Genomic DNA, 20,151 nt, shown 5'->3' on the forward strand with positions numbered 1-20,151 from the left:
GCCTTGGAGGAGCTCCTCAGAAGCTGCTCACGTAAATGAAACATCATCCTCCCCGCCAGCAATGGCATCCCCTTGGTCAGTTAGCTGCCAGCATGTGGGGGTGATCTATGCCATGTGTATTTCTTTATATTTTCTTTATTCCCATAGGCATTTGGGTCTCATTCTCGATTCTCCGTTCTGTTTCCTAAGTCTATGCTAGGATCAAACATTTAATTGCTGTAGCTTATTTTTGAGAAATTTTTGTTTTATTTTTTCATGTAAACTAAGAACTTGTCTCTCCCTACCCCCACCATAAAAAGTCCAACTCTATTTACTGACCTGGCCCTCACATAGTTCTTAGCGGTTAAGAACAGGTTAAGCTTACAAGCTAGTGTAAAAACACACCTTTATAGTTTTTACTCTTCTTAACCAAGAACATGTATGTATGTCTTTCCATGTTTTGTATGCTGGCGGTACTCGGAACACTGCCATCACCCCAGCCCAGTGCTTCCTATTACTCCCAGGAGACCCCAACCTGCCCTGAGCTTCAGCTCTGTAGATCAACTTTCCCAGGACCTGATAGTCTCTGGATTAACCTGACGCCAAGTTCTGGGTTTTTTTCTTTTTTACTTGGTGACCCCCTTGTTCAGAGTGACCCATCCAGGGAGTGGCGGCAGCGGAGGGAGGAAGCGTGGCCCGAGACTGCAGCGTGGCAGCCGGGCGTGGGAGGGAGGCCCTGGCCCTGCCGGGGCTGCTGGTCTTTACCTCGGAGCGTGCATGGTCTCCTTTCTGTTCGGCTTTTCTGCGCCCCGTGTCCCATCTGATACCATGGCCTTGCCTGGCGGCTCAGCCTCTTCCCTGGGGCCTGTGAAAATAAACATTTTAAACCTTTTAAATAAACCACTGGATTTTATACTTACTAATATTGTGAACACATAGCTCTAAGAGCTCTTGGAAAAACTAGGACTTGCTACTTCCAGGCCGGCCTCAGACACCCGGGATCAGTCCTGCTGCAAGTAACCGCTCAGCCAGAGGCCGATACCGTCACAGGAATGAAAATGATAAAATAGTAGCTTCTGCTACCCGAACGCGCTGCCCCTGCCGCCGGAACACGGTGCCTTTCCCAATGGCCCTCTCACTTTGCTCTCATGCTCCAGAAAATAGAAAACCTAAACTCTGCGTCCCTCCCAACTGCACCTCCATTTATGCCCAGATTTCAGACCAGAGAAGAACCTGGGCACCTAAAAGCCCTGTTGTCACCCGCCCATGTCTTCCTGTTCAGCTCAGAGCCCTCTGGGACACACCGAGCTATCACAGACCTCGGCCCGCTAGCTCCACGGGGCATGGAGAGTTCATTCCACCTGGGGTTCCCCAAACTGACCACCGTGACTGTGATCCGCTGAGTGTGGGCACCGAGACCGGGACCCCCCACCTTACAGAGGACGAGCCTGAGGCTGCTAGCAGCTCTGCGAGCCATCGGAGGTCACACCGCTGGGCTTGTCCCAGGCCGGACCGCTGGCCCTCTGGCATGTGATGAGGACGCAGGCACGGCGCAGGCCCAGGGGCCTTCCTGTTAGGTGTCCTGTTTGTTAGCTGTCCTGCTGCCTTTGGTGCAGTTCTGCCTCCGAACCACCTCCCCCGTTTTCCTCGGCGTCTCTCTTTCCTTCCTCTCCTACTAACTTGTGTGTAGGAAGCAGGACTAGCTTATCGTGGACACAGTGGGCATGGCTGCCCAGGATGCTGTCGGGGTCGTTTAGGCCCCCCACCCAGCACCCCGGAGCTGCACAGCCTGACCTGAAACTCCATTGTTCGTACCTGTTCCAGTACTGCCCCCCTGGTGGGCAGTGCTTTAAAGTGCTATCAGCCAAGTGTGCTTCCGTGAAAATGGAGCAGTGGGGAGAAGGCTGTGACAGGAGGAGGGACGAAGGGCCTGAGGCCACTCAGTGGTGGCTCCCTCTGCCCTCTCTCTGCCCATCCAGCCCCAGAGGGTGGCTGGCGGGACCTGTGGGAAGCACACTGTCAAGTCCTTTCCCCTCCGTAGGCCTTTGCCCATGCTGTTCCCTCTGCCTAGAATGCGTCTCCTGCCAGCTGGTCCTCCTGGCCAGCAGCCGCACATGGGACTCCCTCCGCAGGCTCCTCTCCCCCGCCTCCCATTGCCCCCACCTCCTCACAGGGTCTGTGCTCGTCCTGTGTTTCCGTGTCATTGACCAGAGTGCTCGGTTGTGATTAATTGCCTGTTACGTGGGCTTCAGCAGTACTGTAAACTCAGCTCAGTTAACAACAGTTTCATTTTCTTTATGTTGATTTAAATCCAAATCTGAGTCTATATTCTACTGGGCTGGCAGGAATGCCATTTCAGTCTGAATTGGGGGCCTGGCTCCCTCCTTTGGGTCACACAGGAATCTGCGACAGTGAGGCCTAGAATTTTTAGTGCATCAGGGTGGGAATCGATATTCTCCTTGCCCAAGCCTGAGGAGACCCTGAACTCCGGCAGCCCTCTGCTCCTGTGCCGGGCACAAGTCATAGTCTCTGCTGGGGCTGGGACGCGGGGACCGGAGCTAGCCCTCCGCGCATTCCCACACATGGTCTCGCCACCTCTGGGCTCTGCTCATGAAGCTGCAGACGGCTGTCCCTGCCCCATGGGAGGATGCTGGCAACACCTTTCGTATTCACCCCACTTGTTGGGTCACCCCCTTAATCCCTCTAGTGACTGTAGTGTGTCATGAAACAGTCAGATGTTCCCGTCACACCGCTCTCCTTTGGCATTGTCAGGAACTGTAGAAAGGCCACTCTCAGATGGGAAACCTCTGCCTACACATTATCTCAACCAAGAGTCCTGCTCTGCTTGTTTGGGTCCCTAGAGACGTACGTCCCAGGACCCAGGGCCTGGTGCACAGTGTCTAACCCGTAAGGACTGGGGAGAATGTGGAAGCTGGCCCTTGGCTGGCTGAGGCTGTCACGTAGGGTTTTGCAGGCCACATGCTGCCAATCCAAGGATCCCTCTCAAGCAGATAGTCTTTATTAAGATGGTTTTACAGACATGGTCATTTAGTAAGATAGTTTTCTGGCAGGTGTTTTGTAAAGTGTTTTAGAAAGGGGGAACTTTTTCTAATTTGTACAAATTCATAAGATCTAGTGGTTGTCTGTTCAGTTTTCTGCATTTCCTCATTAAATTCCTTAACTTTTTGCTTGATAAAGATGCTGTGAGTATTTCTGACTCACAGGAGACACATTCAGACACTTAATATTTTAATACGATAAAGGGGGATTGCAGAAGAACAGGAAACAGGGAAGAAGCAGAAGTGCCAACTAAGTTACAACCAAGTCCAGTGTGCAGGAGAGTTGTTCGCGTTCTCTCGGCGTGATTTGTGGTCATCGGTTAACTCTGAGTGTTTGTAGATGTTTATAAATAAACTGTTGCAGATATGGGTTTTCTTTTAAGTTGTTCCTCTTAGTCTCTTTCCGATGCAGTCTGACCCATCCCTGCTTAGTCTCCACTGATGACTGGAATTGTTTTTCTCAGCCTGATAACGGTAGCCTGCACCTGCGTGAAGGCAGCTATCGAAGGACACGTCAGTGCTTTCCCATTAAAGATAACTTTCTGCACTTGTTTTTCTGCAGGTCACATGGCGGAGGAGCCCGTGGAAGACACAGACCCCAGCACTTTGTCCTTCACCGTGGTAGGTTACAGATTCCACCCGTGGGTGATGACTGGGTTTTTCTTTTCCCCCTTTGTTATTTCTTTACATTATTTTTATTACTCAGTATTACCACCAAGATCAGAAACCCCGAAATGAAATTTTCCCAAGATAAGTTCCCTTATCATGGGAATCTCTGTGGCCATGAGAAGCTTTGGGTTTCTCCGCAGTGGGAGTGGCTTAAAGTCAGTTCTTGTTTTGACACCTGGCAGGAGTGACCTTCTCAGATATGAAAGGTCTTTGTCTACACGTCTCCCTTCTAGGCTGTCTCTGTTTAGTTATCCCTTCTGCAAAATATCTAACTTGAGATGGAAGGAAAACATAGGACCACCTTCTGGTGACTGAGTCCCCACAGCCTCCCTGGAAGGTGGGCAGTGCTCGTTTTGTAGATGAAACAGGCCCAGGGTGTGAGGGCAGCTGCCCAACCTGGAAGCAGCCCAGGAGGGACTAACACCTGGCCTTCACCTACGTGGCTCTGCATCCACCTGGGAGACCGTGGGGCACGTACTTGCATCCTCACTCTGCCCGGCTTTGTCTGGGGTCCCCTGCTCTGCTGTGCATGCCATGACAAGGGGACCAGTGTTCCTGTGCCTAGTGTAGTTAATGACATCAAATGCATTTAGTGCAGTAAAATTCAGTGTCTTTAAATCTAGTGGGTACGGGGCCCGTTGGTGTCGCGAAGACCTGCGGTGTCCGTGTTTACGGCCGTGCTGAGAGGGACAGTGAAGGGGATCGAGCTGTGACACCCAGTGGCATTTAGGAGGAACAGATCCATTATCTTCACTCAGGGCAAATGCCGCTGTGGTCCTGTGTTCAGACCCTTCCCACTGCCCTGCCTGTGGTTACCTCCGTCCCCACTCACTCCCCTGGCCCCAGGTCTCCCTCGCTCAGAACTGTTCCTCCTCCTTCTCCTCCTCCTCACCTCCAGTGGCCCCTAATCACTTCTCAGTGTGCATCTTCTGAGGCTCCACTGTGTGACTTCGCTAGGGCTGCGGTGCCACAGTGCCACAGGCTGAAGGGCTTCAAACTGCGGAAATGTGCTGACCCACCGTTCTGGAGCCAGGTGCCCAAGAGCCAGGTGTCTGCAGGGCTGTGCTCCCTCCGAAGCCCCCAGGGGAGAGTCCTCTGGCCCCTTCCACCTTCTGGCGGCTGCGGGCATTCCCAGTGTCCCTGGGTTGCGTCACTCCGTTCTCTCTTCTTTAGCACGAGGCCGTCCTCTCCCTGTGTGTCTGTGTATGTCTCTCCCCTCATATAAGGACGTGGGTCTCATGGGTCTCACCTGTTCCAGGATGACTTCATCTGAGCTAATTATATCTACACGACTCTATTTCCAGTGAGGTCACATTCCGAGGTACTGGGGGTTAGGACTTCCACACACCTTGCAGGGGGAGCAGGGCAGGAACACAGTTCAGCCATAACATTCCTGCCGCCTCCAGGGTCAAATCAGGCTGCATGGTGTGTCAGGTGAGGTCACCGTTCCTTGGAGAGCCAGTCGTGAGCAGCTACTGGCTGCTCCTCAGATAACCCCTGACCCCCGTACCTTCCTAGGGTGCCTGTAACGCTGTTCCCTCCCTGCTTCCTCAGCTGATGAACTCCTGGCCCTCCCCGTGGGACCAAGTGTTCCCCGATGACGCAGCCTCCTTCGCCTTGCCTCAGGGCCTTCGGGTGCTCCCTTCTGGTGACCGTCCCTGCTTTCTGTGCTGGATTGTTGCTTGCTAGTCTGAGTTCACGCAGGACTGTGTCGACCATTGTCCCCCTGTGCAGAGTGGGGCACAGGCAGGCGGCAGGGTCTGATGCACTCAGCTCTTGCCTGACCCCTCTGCCTCCTCCCAGGGCCTCCTTGTAACTGGCCCCATTGTGTCGTATCCACCCCCGTCTTCCTCTCCTGCCTCCGCGGGCATCTCTGCTTCCCTCTGGCCAGTCTGCCACACCTGCCACGCCACTGCCCGCCCCTGGCCTTGCTCCTCTGTGCCGCTATCTGCAGTCACCACGTCCTTCCCCTCGGTCATCCTCGTCCCAGGCACCCCCTCGGCCTAGCTCAGTTGTCACTCTCTCCAGGAAACCTGCCCGCGCCCCAGCCTGTGTATCCATTCACGCAGACTTGTAGATGCTTAGTTAACACCGGCTCAAAGTTTGGGCCCCTTCCCTTGTCTCTCTGACAAACCAGACAAATGCTGTACAAAGAGCCTGGGAAGTGTTGTGACACAGGTGTGTTTTTCCAGGGAGCAGAGTGTTGAGAAGGGTTTAGTCTGGGGAAGACTGACTTTTATGTTCTCTGTGATTGATGATTGATTGATTGACTGATTGCTTTTGTGGAAAGGGGTTGGGGCGCTTCTAGACATCCTGCAACTTTACTGCCTGGCTCCAAAGACACCCCAAGGAAAGGCATTTCAAACAAAAGCCTTCGTTCCACATTTGTTTCCTTTTCGCCTCTGTCTAAGGAAGACGTGGGTAAGGCCCACAGGAGGGTTGGAAGGTGCAGCCCAGATTGGCTGCAGGGCAGCGGGGCCAGCGGCCCGGACGCGGGGACGGTGGGAGCTCCGCTGGGTTGGGGGCCCGGGTGGGGACCCCGGGCACGCTGCCACTCTTCTCGTGGAAGGCTGCAGAGAACGACCAGTCGTGCCATCTGAAGCCAGCATTTCCAGAACAGTAGATACCTGCGTGCTTGTAGGTGCCAGCACAGGAGTGCGTGGCTGTAAGAGCCCGTGCTGTGGTAGGACCCGGTCACCGCGCAGCCCTCAGCAAAGGTGCCGCACGGCTGCTCCCGGTCCCTGGTTGGTCTGCGGGTCTTTGTGCAGCCGATGAGACGGTTCCCATTTGAACCCGGGTCCCAGGACACACGCTTGTTGACTCAAACAAATGCCACAGAAATGGTGGGACAGAACTGGGTGTGTCCCCATAATTCATGAAAACGACTGCTCCTCGGTTTTAAACTGCAGGAAATTAACGCTGCCGACAGGAGAGGAAGTGTGGTGTAGTGGTCAGAGCTCAGGAAATTAGGAAGGCTTATTCTGTTTCATGTCCAGCATTCACTTCTCGTCAGCCTCAATTTCATTTCTCCAGGTGGAGAATACGAACAAGCTCTGGGTCAGCCCTAATGATACGTCCGAGGCTAACAACGTGCAGAGTTTTAGATTAAAATCATGACTTTCCCAAGACAAAGCTTTCTTTTTACTTTGATCTTATAATTGACTGTGGCGTTTAAAAATAACTTTCCTCTTTTGTTGGTTTCTACAGTCAGACAAATATCCTATTCAAGATACGGGACTCCCTAAAGGTATGTACAGTTAACATAAGTGCTTGAACTTATGATTATGTTAATGTCTTGAATGAAGCACTGGTAAAAGTAATTTTTCATTATTTAAGATCATAAGTGGCTTTTTCTGATGATTATCTCAGGCATGAATCTTCTTATTAAAATCTATAAATTAATTTATAACATTATACATGAAATTCCTATGGTGTTTTTCACGGGCATAACATGATGATACCCAGGACTCTGGGTTGCAAGGGACAGAAACCTCACTCAATTCAGTTTTAAGAAGCAGGGAGAGACTTCCTGGCTTAAGGTCTGGGGTGCAGCGAGGTGCAGGCCTCTGAAGGGCTACGCAGGCTCCCTCTCTCCCGCTCTGTCTTCTTTTCTGGGCAGGCTTTCCCCACGTGGTGGGGAGATGGTCCCTGACTCCGTTAGCTTCCACGTGGTGCTGCTCGCCATGGTGGAGAGAGAGGGGCCTTCCCCCACAGCAGCGGCATGAGCATTTGGCTGTGTGGCCATCGCTGAATCAGTTGTGGTCACCAGGGCTGAGCCTTGAGATTGGGTGGGGGAGGGGGAGGTGTACCGTCATTTCCACCCAAACCACAGGAATGCTGCTTGTCAGGCCCCAAAGCAAAAACAGCTCTGGCTCCCAGCCTGCGCACGGGTGCGTGGGGATGGTGAGACCACAGGCGGGCGAGGCCTTTGCTGCCCCGGTCCCCCTGCAGGGGCGGCCTGCAAGCCTGTGCCCCTCCTGGGGGCCAGGCTGCTGGTTGCAACTCTGGAGCTTTTACCCTGTGCTCTGCTGACAGCACAGAGAGGAGGGTGGGGAGCAGTCAGTCTGACCGACTGCAGAGTTGCCCCCCACATCCTCTGCTTCCTGGAGAGGGAGGACTTCCTAGCACACGCTGTGGGTTCCCGGCAGCATCTGCAGTCTGCAGTGCCGGGTGTCACAGGGTCACTGACTGGCGGCAAGTGGGAGCTCCTGCCACAGCCCACCTGGGCTTAAGTCGGGGCTCTGCCAGCTGCTCCCTCCCCTCCAGCCCCTGCTCACCAGACTCTTCCCTCGCTCCCTGAAATTACACCATTAGTTTTCTTGCTTGTGCTTCCTGTGCGTGTCCCAGGAATGGCAGTGCTGTAGGAAAGACGGTGTGTGAGCCCCACTCCTGGCTATTAGAGGAGGCTCCGATGAGCTCGGTGTCCCCCCACCCATGGACGACTTCTTAGTGTCCTGAGTCCCCCAGTCTGTGGTTCTCCCATCCTGCAGGAGAGCTCATGGCACGAGCCCGGCGGCCAGGCACAGACAAGATGCGATCGTGGGTGGCGCTGAAGACTTCAGTGTGTGGTGTTTGTTTAAAATGCAGATTCTAGGTCCCGCTGCCCTGAAATCACGATGGGTGGTCTGGGGTCAGGCCAGGGAACCTGCATTCTAACGCTTAGTAAGTGGCCGGGATCTGGGCCGCACTTTGAGAGCCAGGCTGGAAAGCCTCAAGCACTTGGTGTGCCCGCCAGCGACGCAGGTAGACGAGAGACGGAACCCAGCCATGCCACCAGCCCTTGTGGGCTCAGCGGTGGCTGCAGGCCTCCAGGTCTCAGGTTCCCGTCTGCAGCGCAGGGAGGACACAGGCGCGTTCACCTCCCAGTGCTTGTGAGTAGTGGGTGGACTGAGTCTGGGACGGTGCCTGACACACACGAGCTTCAGATGGGTGGAGGGAACATGGCCAAAGAATTGTGAGAAGTCAGGGTCAAGGACTCTTGAAAGCTTTCACAGCAGAGCGGCATAAAGTGGGACTATTTTATTATTATTATTATTTTTTAATCCTCACCCGAGGATATGCCTATTGATTTTAGAGAGGGCTGGGGGTGGGGGAGAGAGACATCGATCAGTTGCCTCCCACACTCACGCTGACTGGAATCGAGCCCTCAACCTTTTGGTGTGTGGGGTGACACTCCATCAGCTGAGCCACCAGCCAGGGCGAAAGTGGCACTATTTTAGACAGAATGATATGCAGTGACTCAGGAGATGCCTGTCATGGTTCCATCTGTTTGAAGATCTTTTCTTTATCACCCTTGAATGAGATTTCCTGTTTTGAAAGAAAAAGATTGCTGCTGAGCACCCTGATACCACAGTAACTGCACCATTGAGTTTCTCCTAGAATTTGTGACAAAACTTTAATTAAAACAGTGTGAGTTGACAAGAAATGTGGCTGTATCTTTCTTCTGTGGGAATAGTATTAATAAGCACATAATTTCTTATCTCCAAAGAAATATATCATCTTATATGTAATGAACCATGTCCAGAAGTTGAAACACTTACTTACTCCAACATTTGCATTCAATAATATAACAACTTCATGTCTGCTAGTTTTTTTTTTAACATACCATAATAGGGGTAAGTATCATCCTGAAATGTTTATGGTAATTTTCTCATTGAAGTTTTTTTTTTAGGGAAAGAAACTCCTATGAATTAGTGAAGAGACTAATTTATAGATTTAAAAGTAAATGTTATCTAATTACATTAAGTACAAACTCAGACTCCAACATTTAAGTGAATTTTAAGGAGGCTATGTATTTAGTAAATGAGGCATTTGTAATTAGTTTGAGCAGTTTCCATATGGTTGAAAAGTCCTCAGAATTAATTTTCTTAAGCAGATTAAGCATGTTTCACAAAATCTTTATTATACTTGTAGTATATTCCTGCTTCATTCATCGACACTAGAAAGCTAATTCCTTAATGCCGTCCAAACTAGAGTGGTTTTGAGTAATGTGGTTTTACCATAAATCAACTGTGAAATCAGGTGTAATTTTAGTGATCAGCATGTTTTTGAGGTGAAACATGTTATTCGCCTGTTTTCCCATTGGGAGCAAGTGTGTAGCTTCCGCCTCCCCTGATTGTAGGGACTTCAGGGGTCACGCTGCCAGGCCTCGTCTCTGGTAGGACACGTGTTCTGTGAGCATCTGAGGTGCTGAGCTCAACTCAGGACTGATATACGTGAGATGGGACAGAACTCCTGGGCTCTTGCCAGAAACGCTGGCTCAGGACTTCTGAAGGGAATGTGACTCCACATTTTGAGAGAAAAATGTCTTTGGAAAAAGAATTCTGATTTTTGAGTCACTATTCCTTATGAGGGGGAAATTGTACCTAAATATCTCATTTTATCATCTTCATTTTTTCTGGTGTTAACGTTCTTTCCTTTTATTGTTCAAAAGTTTATATAGTGAATTTGAAGTTAAAAGAGAAGTAAAGTAGACTTGATTTTTTTGTTAATAATTTTGGGGAATTTGAACTTAAGCATAGATGATATTTGGGGGCCTTTTAGGACAATTTGTTAAATAAATGTAGAAGTAAGTAGTTCAATTTGAAAAAGGAGAAAATAAACAAATACTAAGGAAATCTTTAAAATAATTGAGAAGTAAAAATGCCTGGCCTAAAACGAACAAGCTGACCTGCGGTGTCCCCTGTGCTTCCTCACCTCACACAGAGACAGCCTTTTGTGAACAGGTTTTCTTGTTCAAACTTGGAACCGGGCACCAGACCCCTTGCATGATTTGCTGTGGCTCTGGGTCCTGGTCATTCCATACCCACACCCTCCCACCCGCCTCGGCCAGGACTCTCTGGGGGACCTCCTGTTATAATAGTTATAATAAACCACATACCAACCCCTCTCCCAAACTATGACATGAATACAAAGTTGACTGTTCTGCAATTTTTTTTTTTTTGCAAGGAGCAAAGGACAGGGAGATAACCCTAGGAGTTTTTGGGGTATCACATGAGAGAAGTTGCTAAATAGCAACTTAAGTAAATTCAGGTTATCATTGTAGTGGGGAAAATACCCCACTTTTACAAAAATGCTGAGTTGACAATTACGACACCAGCCACTGTGAGGAGTTGCATGGCTGAAGTCACAGGTCTGTAACTCTTTGCTGTGAAGACTCACACTTGAGTCTGCATCGGAATCCGCTGGGTGCTCGTTAGGTGCCAGAGTTCAGGGGGCTCTGAGTTGCCAGGTAAGGCCTGGGACGGGGCCTGGGAGTCAGCACTGCTCATAAGCAGCCCAGGTGACTCAGGTGCAAAGGACCGGGGACTGTATTTTGAGGAACACAAGCTGAGGCAGGGTCTCCATGGCTCCAGCTTAAAAGATGTCGCATAGAATCTCAGTAAAAGACCACGTTTAGTTTAAATCGTGCGGGAGGCAGAGAGGATAGACCCTTATTTGAACAAACCTGGCAGCCAGCTCAGCGCACAATACGTGAGTGAATGTTCACGAAGGTAAAAAGTAAGCAGATGCATCAATCTTTCATTCGGTCTTCACTTTTGAGCCCTGAGTTAAATGATTCTCTATGTAAGGCTTTGTAACTCTAAACATGTACATGACACCAAACATTTCTTTTGTAACGTACTGTATTTCTGTCAGCTTTCAAGTTTAGAGTGCAGTGTGGAATTCTGAGGTTAAAGATAAAAATCGGATGGAGCTAAATTGCTTTTGAACACATCTGTGCAACCGTCACCCCATGTTGGGGACCCATGAAATTAACACGTGTAGGACGACCCGAGGGCGAAACGTCTTCCCCGACCCTGGATTTTGAAAGGTGTTAGACGGACGTTTCATGGGCATGTCCTGCTCCTTTGATCTCCCTGGCAGTCCCCACTGTCACAGGAGAACCAGATGGCTGGGAGTGACTTTCAGGAGGTGAACTAGCAAGACAAGCATAATCCCTGTCTGTTCTGCGAAGGGCTTATGAAATGTCAGACAGATGAATGACACAGTGAATTTGACATAATGTCCATCTGTGCATCAGAGGAGAACGTATTTTCAGTGCCTCTTACTCATCACCCAGTCTGTGAGGAGGGGACCCTGCCCTGGGGTTATGGAGGTGGCCAAGCACAAGACACCTGACACTGGATAGGTGACATCGACAGATGTCTCTGAGTCACATGTGCTCACAGTGGGGGCGAAGGACACTGCATGCCATACAGGGCCACTCGGGGCTCTGCTGGGGGACAGAGGGAACAGCCAGGTGCTGTGGGACACAGGCCCTAATAATCCCCGAGGGGGGATGGAATAGTGTCAGAACAATTCTGTGGTCTGGCCAGGAATGGAAGCCCGCCATGTAGGGGTAAGCCGGGCCTGTGCCGGTCCCCTGGTAAGGAGCGCTGTGTGACAAGGGGCCTCTGTGGGGCAGGTATGATCCAGGCTCCTAACCTTACCAGGTGTCAAGGCCGCATGCCCTGTGGAGTCTTAATCAGGCCTCTCCCTGCCCGAGGACTGCGTTTTCTTCACCAAGCTTTGTGTCTCTTTCTTTTTATAGTTAAAGAGTGTGATCCAATTCCTTTGAACTGCCCAACGAATTCTGATGTGCAACATCAGGTAAGAATAATTTCAATTATATGTTTACCCTCAGGTATGCATAGTCTAACTGGAATTTTAAAGGAATTATCTCCTAGAGCTTTAAAAATAAAGTATTTTTAGGTAATAAAATAGGTCTGGAAATGATCTTTAAGCATCCCAGTATTGCAGCAGATCCATGGAACTTATGTTACTTGTAGTCACTGTGGTAGCTTGGATCCATTCTGTGAAATAAATACCTATATTCCAAAAGTAATCACTGTCTGTGACTTAGAAAGGAGAGTTGCGTTCTTTCACAAGTAGTGGGTGGGAACTTTTTATTAAACTGCGACAAAACAATAGTCTAATAACATTTTTGAAATGTTTTATGAAACTTTTACTTTTTTGAAATAGCAGAAGTCTTTAACGTATTGTTTTTATTGTCTTTTTCCAAAAAGCAAATAAATTTATTATTGTCTGGCTATAAAAGAATGGTTGTTATTTTAATTTCAGATAGGACAAACATGTACAAAATAATCTGAAATTGCCTGTCACTCCTCCACTGTTCATGTTTTGAGGTACCTTCTTCCAGCACCTTCTCTGGGTCACTGCGTGCTTTAGTTACTCCTTGTACTGTCCAGTGCGTCTCTTTGACCCACTCAAAGCTCATTAGCAAAACTGCACAAAACCTCACATCTGCTTAATTTGGAGCATCAAGGGTCTCGAAAGGCATGTCTTGCCTCAAGATTGGGCCTGGTCCTCCCTTAATACCACGTTAGTTTTTAACAAGACAAATTTAAAGTTCTGTTTAGTCTGACTTGTAAAACACCAGTCTGTAATAAATCATTAATAATGGTATTCTTGGATAGCCAAATCACCTTTGTAGTAACGTGAAGTTATTCAATACAGTTGATAAAACAAGCAATTCTAATTATAAATGCAGCTCTCTTGATGTCAGTGATGCTATTTTTTTTTTTCTTTACATGTTAGCATGTTTTCCAATTGGGTTCTTAGGAGGGGGCCAAAAATAGATAGATAGATAGATAGATAGATAGATAGATAGATAGATAGATAAATAAAACAAAGTAAGGGAGGGAGGGAGGGAGGGAGGGAGGGGGAGAGAGAGAGAGAAAGAGAAAAAGAAAAAGAAAAAAAAAAAGAATGAGGATGGGGGGAGCGGGGGTGACGACACCTGTTTACACCCCGCTCCCTACGCACCTCCCCGTCTTCTCCTCTCTCCTCAGTGATGCTATTTTAACTTTGGTTTGGGGGCCTTCAGTCACCCACTGTGACTATCTTATTCTTACTTGTTAATTTTGATACTCAGCATTTTCCTTGGAATTACGGTCTAATGAATGACTTTGGCACGAACTGAATGTAAAATATTTCAGTAAACCTAATGTGTACCTTTTTTTTTCTTACAATTTTTAATTTGTTTACCAAAGTTTTGTTCTTCACATTTTTTGGTGACACAGTATAGACAACCTTGAAGATACAAGAATACTGCATTGTTTAGTTTGCTTTTAGGGATTTTCCAAACCATCTAAGATTAGGTACAGAATATACGCTAGGATGCTGTTTAGGGTTTTTTCTAATTTTTGTGTTATAGTTCTTTTCCATGTGAAGATGAAAATATATTTATCAACTGAAAAAAGGGGGGGTACCTATTTGAGTTTTTATTTCAGTTTTATTTTAAAATAGAATGTCTTACATTCCTACAAAAAAAGTAGGCTTGTACCTGGCTGCTTCAGTTGGTTATTTCTTTGTATAATCTATAGGATTTGTTCTAACTGCTAGATATCCAGAAAGAGTCTTTGAAACCAACTTGGCAGTCAGAACAAAGGAAACTCACTAGGGTAGAAACGTTAAAAAAAAAACAAAAAAAAAAACCCACATGCACACACACAACACAAAAACCCACACTCCGTTTTCTGTAGCTCAGACATTAAAAGCAAGCTGAAAGCATATTCTGTAGGCTATTGAATATTTGCTGTTTCAGTGATTTTTATAACTTAAAAACTGAAACCCTCTTCTATGAAGACTGACTTTTAGCTCCTTTGTGTGAATGGTGCAAAGCAAGAACACAGTGGTGTTGGGGAGGTCAAAGACTGAAGTCTGACAACTCTGACAAGATTCTGTCAAGAGCTCTTCGCTTTTAGTGTAAACTGAAAATCAACACCCCATCGAGCGGGGTGTGAGTGCCTCTGATTTATGACAGCTGGTATTTGTTGAGACCAGCTGAGCTGGCTGTTCGCGGGGGAGAGAGGAGACGGGTCCCCAGCAGAGCTCACAGGCCTGCTGAGGAGCAGCGCACACAATACTCCCTGTGCTTAAAGAATCCCGTGGCACTTTGTGGTAAAGACAACACTCCTTAGGACCTTGAGCAACAATGAAATTTTTACTACTTTAACTGTGTGCACAAACGTATGGCTAGTGATGGTAAAAGAAACTTTGTTTCAGTTTGTAGCCAAGAATCCACACCAAAAAGGGACTAAAGTTACAGGAAAAATAGTGAATATTTGGATGCTAAATTGGAGTTAGCAGGAATGGGAAGAAAGACATTTCCCCAATGAATGTGCTTTATTGGGTTCTACCAAACTAATGTTATTTTTTTTAAGTTTTCAAAACCACATTAAATTCTTGGCTTTTTTAGTTCTGCCAAACGTACAGTACTCGTGCAAGATGTTAATAAGGGAAACTGGGGGAGGGTCGACTGGAACTCTATTCTCTCGTCAAATTTTCTGGAAATCGAAAACTATTCTAGAATAAAAAGAAATAAAAAACCATACTAAATAAAATTTAGAACTAGGAAAACGAAGAACTCACCCACAATCCCACTACTCTGTTGTGCAGTTTTATATGGATAATTCTAAAAACTGGGAACACTCATCTCCGTGGTATAAAACTATTTTACAAACATTGCACCCAGTTTGCTACAAGGCCCCACCCCCAGCTGCAGTGGCTTCGAGGTATGGTCTCTGACACAGAAGTGGATGCTAGGGAGTTCGTCTAAGGGCCGGGACGACACCCCTGGGGGAAGGGACGCCTCAGCAAGGCCCCGCAGACAGTGACAGAGGGAGCGTCACCCGCAGCAGAAGGGCTGGGAGATCGCATTCAGCAGCTAAGTTGGGCCCAGAGCCTGAAATGCCAGAGAGGGGTGGGTGGAAGGTATTGGGGCTTTAAGTGACAGTCCGGTGACCATATCTGTGACCCTGGGGGACTGGGGAGAAGACTGTTGCAACCTGGGACTGGGAGATGGTTGCTACAAGCAACGCATGCGGAGGATTCTGGAAGAAGACCCGATCTGTGTGTGACTGTTAGGGTTGCGTTTGTTCGTTCAGGCCTGTGGTGTTTGGGGGGGGTGTGGTTTGTGGCGAGGTCTGGTAAGCGGTCGCCGCTGCCGCCCCAGGTGTTGGTTTCGGTTCCTGTGTCGGGAGGTTACAGGTGAAGCCTGAGGAGTGGAGGAGACCCGCGGGGATGAGTCCTTGTAGAGGAGCCGAGGGAGCTGAGGATGGGACCTGGGGCATCCCCGTGCATCAGAGGTCAGAGGAGGTCAGAGGAGGTCGGGGGCCCGGGCCGAGCAGGCGCTGTGGGTGCTCAGGCACTCTGCTCCACAGCCCCGTCCGGGCTGCAGCGCTGATGATTTCACTGCCTCTCCAGGGGCTACGCCGTGACCCGCCAGGGCAGGGACTGCTGTGCCTTTTTGCTCAGAACTCCCTCCTCACTGCCTAGTACAGTGTAAGTCTCAATAAATACATGTTGACTAAAGAGAGAGAAAGGCCAGGATTGGGCGTTTCGTCAGGTGCCTGCCGAGGGGAGGACCGCCAACACCCTGAGGCACAGTGTGGCCACGGGCGAGCCTGCAGACGCCACTGGACTTGTCACTCAGGTGTTCCTGGGACCTTTCTGGAAGGAAAACCATCACAGGGACAGGAACTTTAACTGCTAGGCCTAAGGGGTGAGTGGGTCCTGTCAAATTCATTAATGTAGCAAGGACAGTATCAACCTCTCATTCAAGGGTGTCAGAGAACACAGAAAACCTTCCTTTTTTTAGGATGGTAAACATCAGATTTTAGAGGGTAGGGTACCATGGGGAGCGGAAAGGTTAAAACTAAGAGGGAGAAGAGAGAGAAGTGGCAGAATGAGTAATCAGTGGGTTTATTTTCCTTGCAGACAGCAGAGAGGGTTTATTTTCTCAGCAAATAATGACTGATAACGCACTTGGCAATGTTCTGCGGAGGACACAGAGCCCGCACGTGGACTTCCCGTGGGGATTTGTAACCTGGCAGGGAACATGCACACGGATGTTAGATAAAGTTATCAAAGGCCCAGAGAGATGAGCTGGCGTTTTAAAAGGAAGCACCTCCCCTCTTCTTTAGAGGCAAGACTAAAAGGAGGCTGGTGGGCAGAGATAGAAACAGTCTTTTTAGCTGTAAAGACAGGCAGTGGAGTCAGCCTTGAAGGACGACGTTTGCGTGGGGCAGGAAAGGAAGAAAGCTAGCGAAGATGTTAGGGATGAAGAGTTTGTTCTGTCCGTCCAGCAGGCAGCCCACAGGCCTTCGGGAGCTAGGCAATAGTGCTTGATAAACCGGGAATGATTACAAGAGGAGAGAGGACGGAACACCCACGCATCCACCAGCACGGAGCTGAGAGCCAGGAGCGCGTTAGCACTGCTGCTTGGTGTGGCGATACAGTGGCGAGTGATCGGAGCTGCGGTCAGTTCCGCATCGGTCTCTGCCAGGAAAGCTGAGCAGGAGGGTGTACGGCTGCTCCAGGAACAGGGGCTCCATCGGCAAGGAAGCTGGGAAATGCTGTAAGCCACCCTCTGTGACTGGAGAGACTTGTTCCAGCCGCCCACCCCCAGTGCTGTAGCTGTCAAAACCCTCCGCCCTCCATCCAGTGCCTTCTCTAAACCTTTGGGGCGTGGGCTGGGCTCTGGCGCAAGTCTGGAGGGTAGGGATGGAGGATGGGACGTTCCTGGAGGAGTCTTCCTATGGGATGACGGGTCAAAACAGAGCTCTAGGAAGGTTGTCCTTTGTCCCGGCTGTGGCTGGCCCAGGGGTGCGTAGGAAGCAAGCCTGAGGCTGAGAGACAGCAGGGGCTGTTGCAGAGGCCCAGCAGTGTAGCCCTCACGGCCTGGGTGCAGCTGCTGTGGGAGAACGAAGCGGGGCGAGTGCAGTTCAGACCTCGGTGCGGGCCGCTGGGACCTGGAGCAAAGGGCCATAGACGGGGCCTACGCTACAGAACTGCGTCGTGTCCCAGTTCTGGAGGCTGTGACTCTGAGGTCTGGAGGTCAGCTGGCTCCTCCCGAGGCCTTAAGGGGGTGTGTTCCAGGCCTTCCTCCTCAGCTGGCGGACCCGCGTTCCCCGACTCTCCTCACATTGCTTTCCCTCTGTGTGTGCCTGTCACTACATCCAGATACCCCTTCTCCTCAGGACACCAGTCACACTGGTTTAGGGCCCTCCCTCGTGACCTCGCTTTACCTTAATTACAGTCACACTCTGAAGTGTTGGGTGTTTGGCTTTTAACACGTCTATTTCTGGGACCCAGTTCAACCCCAACAATGTTTGAGATCAGAACAAAACAAGAACTGAACAGCCCTGACCAGTGTGGCTCAGTGGGCAGGCCATTGTCCTGCAAAGTGAAAGGCTGCCGGTTCTGTCCCCGGCCAGGGCACAGGCCTGGGTTATGGGTTCAGTCTTGATCAGGGTGCGTGCAGGAGGAAACCGATTGATGTTTCTCTCCCTCGCTCTCTTTCTCCCTCCCTTCCCCTCTCTCTAAAAATAAATAAATGATCAAGTAAATAAAACAAGAACCAAACAGCAACAACTCATTTTGGAGGAGACCCATTTTGGAGGAGAGATGAAAAGGTTTTGGTCTGGCAGAACGTGAGACTGAGAGGAGGGAAGGGTGGTGGCCAGGTGGGACCACTGTCACCAACAGGGAACGAGCCTGTCAGGGAAGTGGGGGGAAAAGTGAATTAATCTGTTTGAAGCTCTTCAAGTGTCCTGGACAAAGACGCATGCTTTGTGGGTGTGTGACAGATAAGTAAGGCAAACCCAGAGCAGCCTGTGTGGAACAGCGCATTTCTGATGGTGACTGGGCAGACGGTGGGAGTTGCCCTTTGTATAAGTACCATGCGCTAAGGGATCGGGCCACTGGAGCTCCCAGGGAGCTGCCCTTTGTGAGGGGAACCTGAGACAGCCTTGCTCAGGCACCAGAGCCCAGCGGGGGACCTTGGAAAGTGTGTGAGAAAAAGCAGTGAGAGTTGTGGGTGTGGAGAGTCCCCAGGAATCGGGGGGTGGGGGCGGAGGGGAAGGGATCCTGCTCAGTTCAGCAGCCTGGCTTGGCCTCACAGGCCACGGTGGGCAGCGTGGTTTGTAGGGGACCCACAGGCCAGGTTCCACCCTCCAGAAGCCCACAGGGCCCGGAAGTGGGGACACACCTAACTGCGCGGCCCACCGGACCCAGGCCAGGACTCTCCTGCTGTGGTCCAGTCTTGTATTTGGAGGAGGCCTGCGACAGGCGTCAGAGAGACCACCGCGCTGCCGTTGGTGAGAGATGTCACATCCGGGGCAGGATGTGGGCTGGGTTGCCGAAGCTGAGCTTCTAGAAGAGCAACAAGAGAAGCAGGACCTCCCCACACTGGGAGTGACTGTCATGAACCCTCCACCTGACTGCAAATAACATCATTGAGTGGGAGGGATAAAGCGTGTGGTCCTGGGCTAAACTGGCCAATCCACAGCAAGGCTGACATCGGAGGAACTTCAGTCAACGTGAACATAAATCTGCTGTTGTGAGATTAGTCTTCGTCTGCCATGTCCTGTCACCACTCTGCCCTCTCAGCCGCTTTGGGATAATCCAGAGCCTGGCATCTCACGTTGCACATAGAAGGTGCTGGAAAGAGGCAGGCCCTTCAGGTGGCTGCTGTGTGATCTGGTGCTGTAGGCAGGTATGAGGACTCTTAAGGACATGTTACAAACAGAGCACCTGTTAGTGGCCCACAGGTGACATATTTAAATCTCCTGCCTGAAAGTTATTATTGCCCGCCTGTGATGTGCTTAGACCAGTAGCTCTGGATCCCGAGTCCCCACCCCAGAGACTCGAGCAGAAGTGGTCTGGGGCAGGCCACACGCACAGGTTTCTTCACGTCCCAGGGCTGTTCCTGTGCAGCCAGTGTGAGACGGCAGGCCGTGTGTCCTCAGCGGGCAGGAATCTGACCCACAGCACCGATTCTTCATTGTCACACATGCCAGCTGCTCCTACCTGCCATCAGGTGTGGCCTGGTTGGCTGAAGCAGAATTGGGGCAACCTGGGAAGGCCTGATCCTGTAGCCGGCCCCTCCCCATGGTCAGAGGTGGCACGGACAGCCTGTCTCTGGTGAAGAGGGTGGGAGGGAGGAGCCTTTGACACCCCAAACCTGTTCTCTGCCTCTTAGGCCTAATAACCCAAGGAGCACACGTTGGGAAATGCCTATGTCATGTGTTTCTGAATTGGAGTTCAGGCTGTTTTAGGTTTGTTATCACCTAATGTGCACTTTGGGTGCAGAGATTATGCAGACTTTCACGGGCTGTGTCATTTGGTCCGTTACCCACTTTACAGATAGGAAAGCAGAGGCCCAGAGAGGTTTCTTTCTTTTTCAGAAGCAATAAACATGTCCTACGTGTTAGTTTCCCAGGATAACAATGTCTCCTGGCTTGCGGCAGCCTTTGGTGCTTCTGGTTTATAGAAGTGCCGCCCTGATTTCTGTCTGTGTCTTCATGTGGCATTTGCCCTGCGTGCGCATCTGTCTCCAAACCTCCCTTGTTGTGAGACACCAGCCACGTTGGAGGAGGGCCCACCACGTTGACCGCACTTCGACTTGATTACCCCTGTGAAGACCTTATTTCCACAT

General features: G+C 50.0%; 1 protein-coding gene across 1 annotated transcript in view; it reads left to right on the forward strand.

Annotated features, from left to right (window-relative positions):
- The window catches only part of EDARADD (EDAR associated via death domain), a 52,098-nt gene that overhangs the window by 5,752 nt on the left and 26,195 nt on the right, over positions 1-20,151 (forward strand). Inside the window, exons 2-4 of the mRNA XM_090263324.1 lie at positions 3,601-3,659; positions 6,915-6,954; positions 12,241-12,299. Coding sequence (XP_090119450.1) covers positions 3,601-3,659; positions 6,915-6,954; positions 12,241-12,299 — 158 coding nt within the window. The remainder of the gene's footprint in view (positions 1-3,600; positions 3,660-6,914; positions 6,955-12,240; positions 12,300-20,151) is intronic.

Source organism: Furipterus horrens, unplaced genomic scaffold, assembly GCF_987537825.1.
Source record: "Furipterus horrens unplaced genomic scaffold, mFurHor1.1.pri manual_scaffold_15, whole genome shotgun sequence".
Lineage (NCBI taxonomy): Eukaryota > Metazoa > Chordata > Mammalia > Chiroptera > Furipteridae > Furipterus > Furipterus horrens.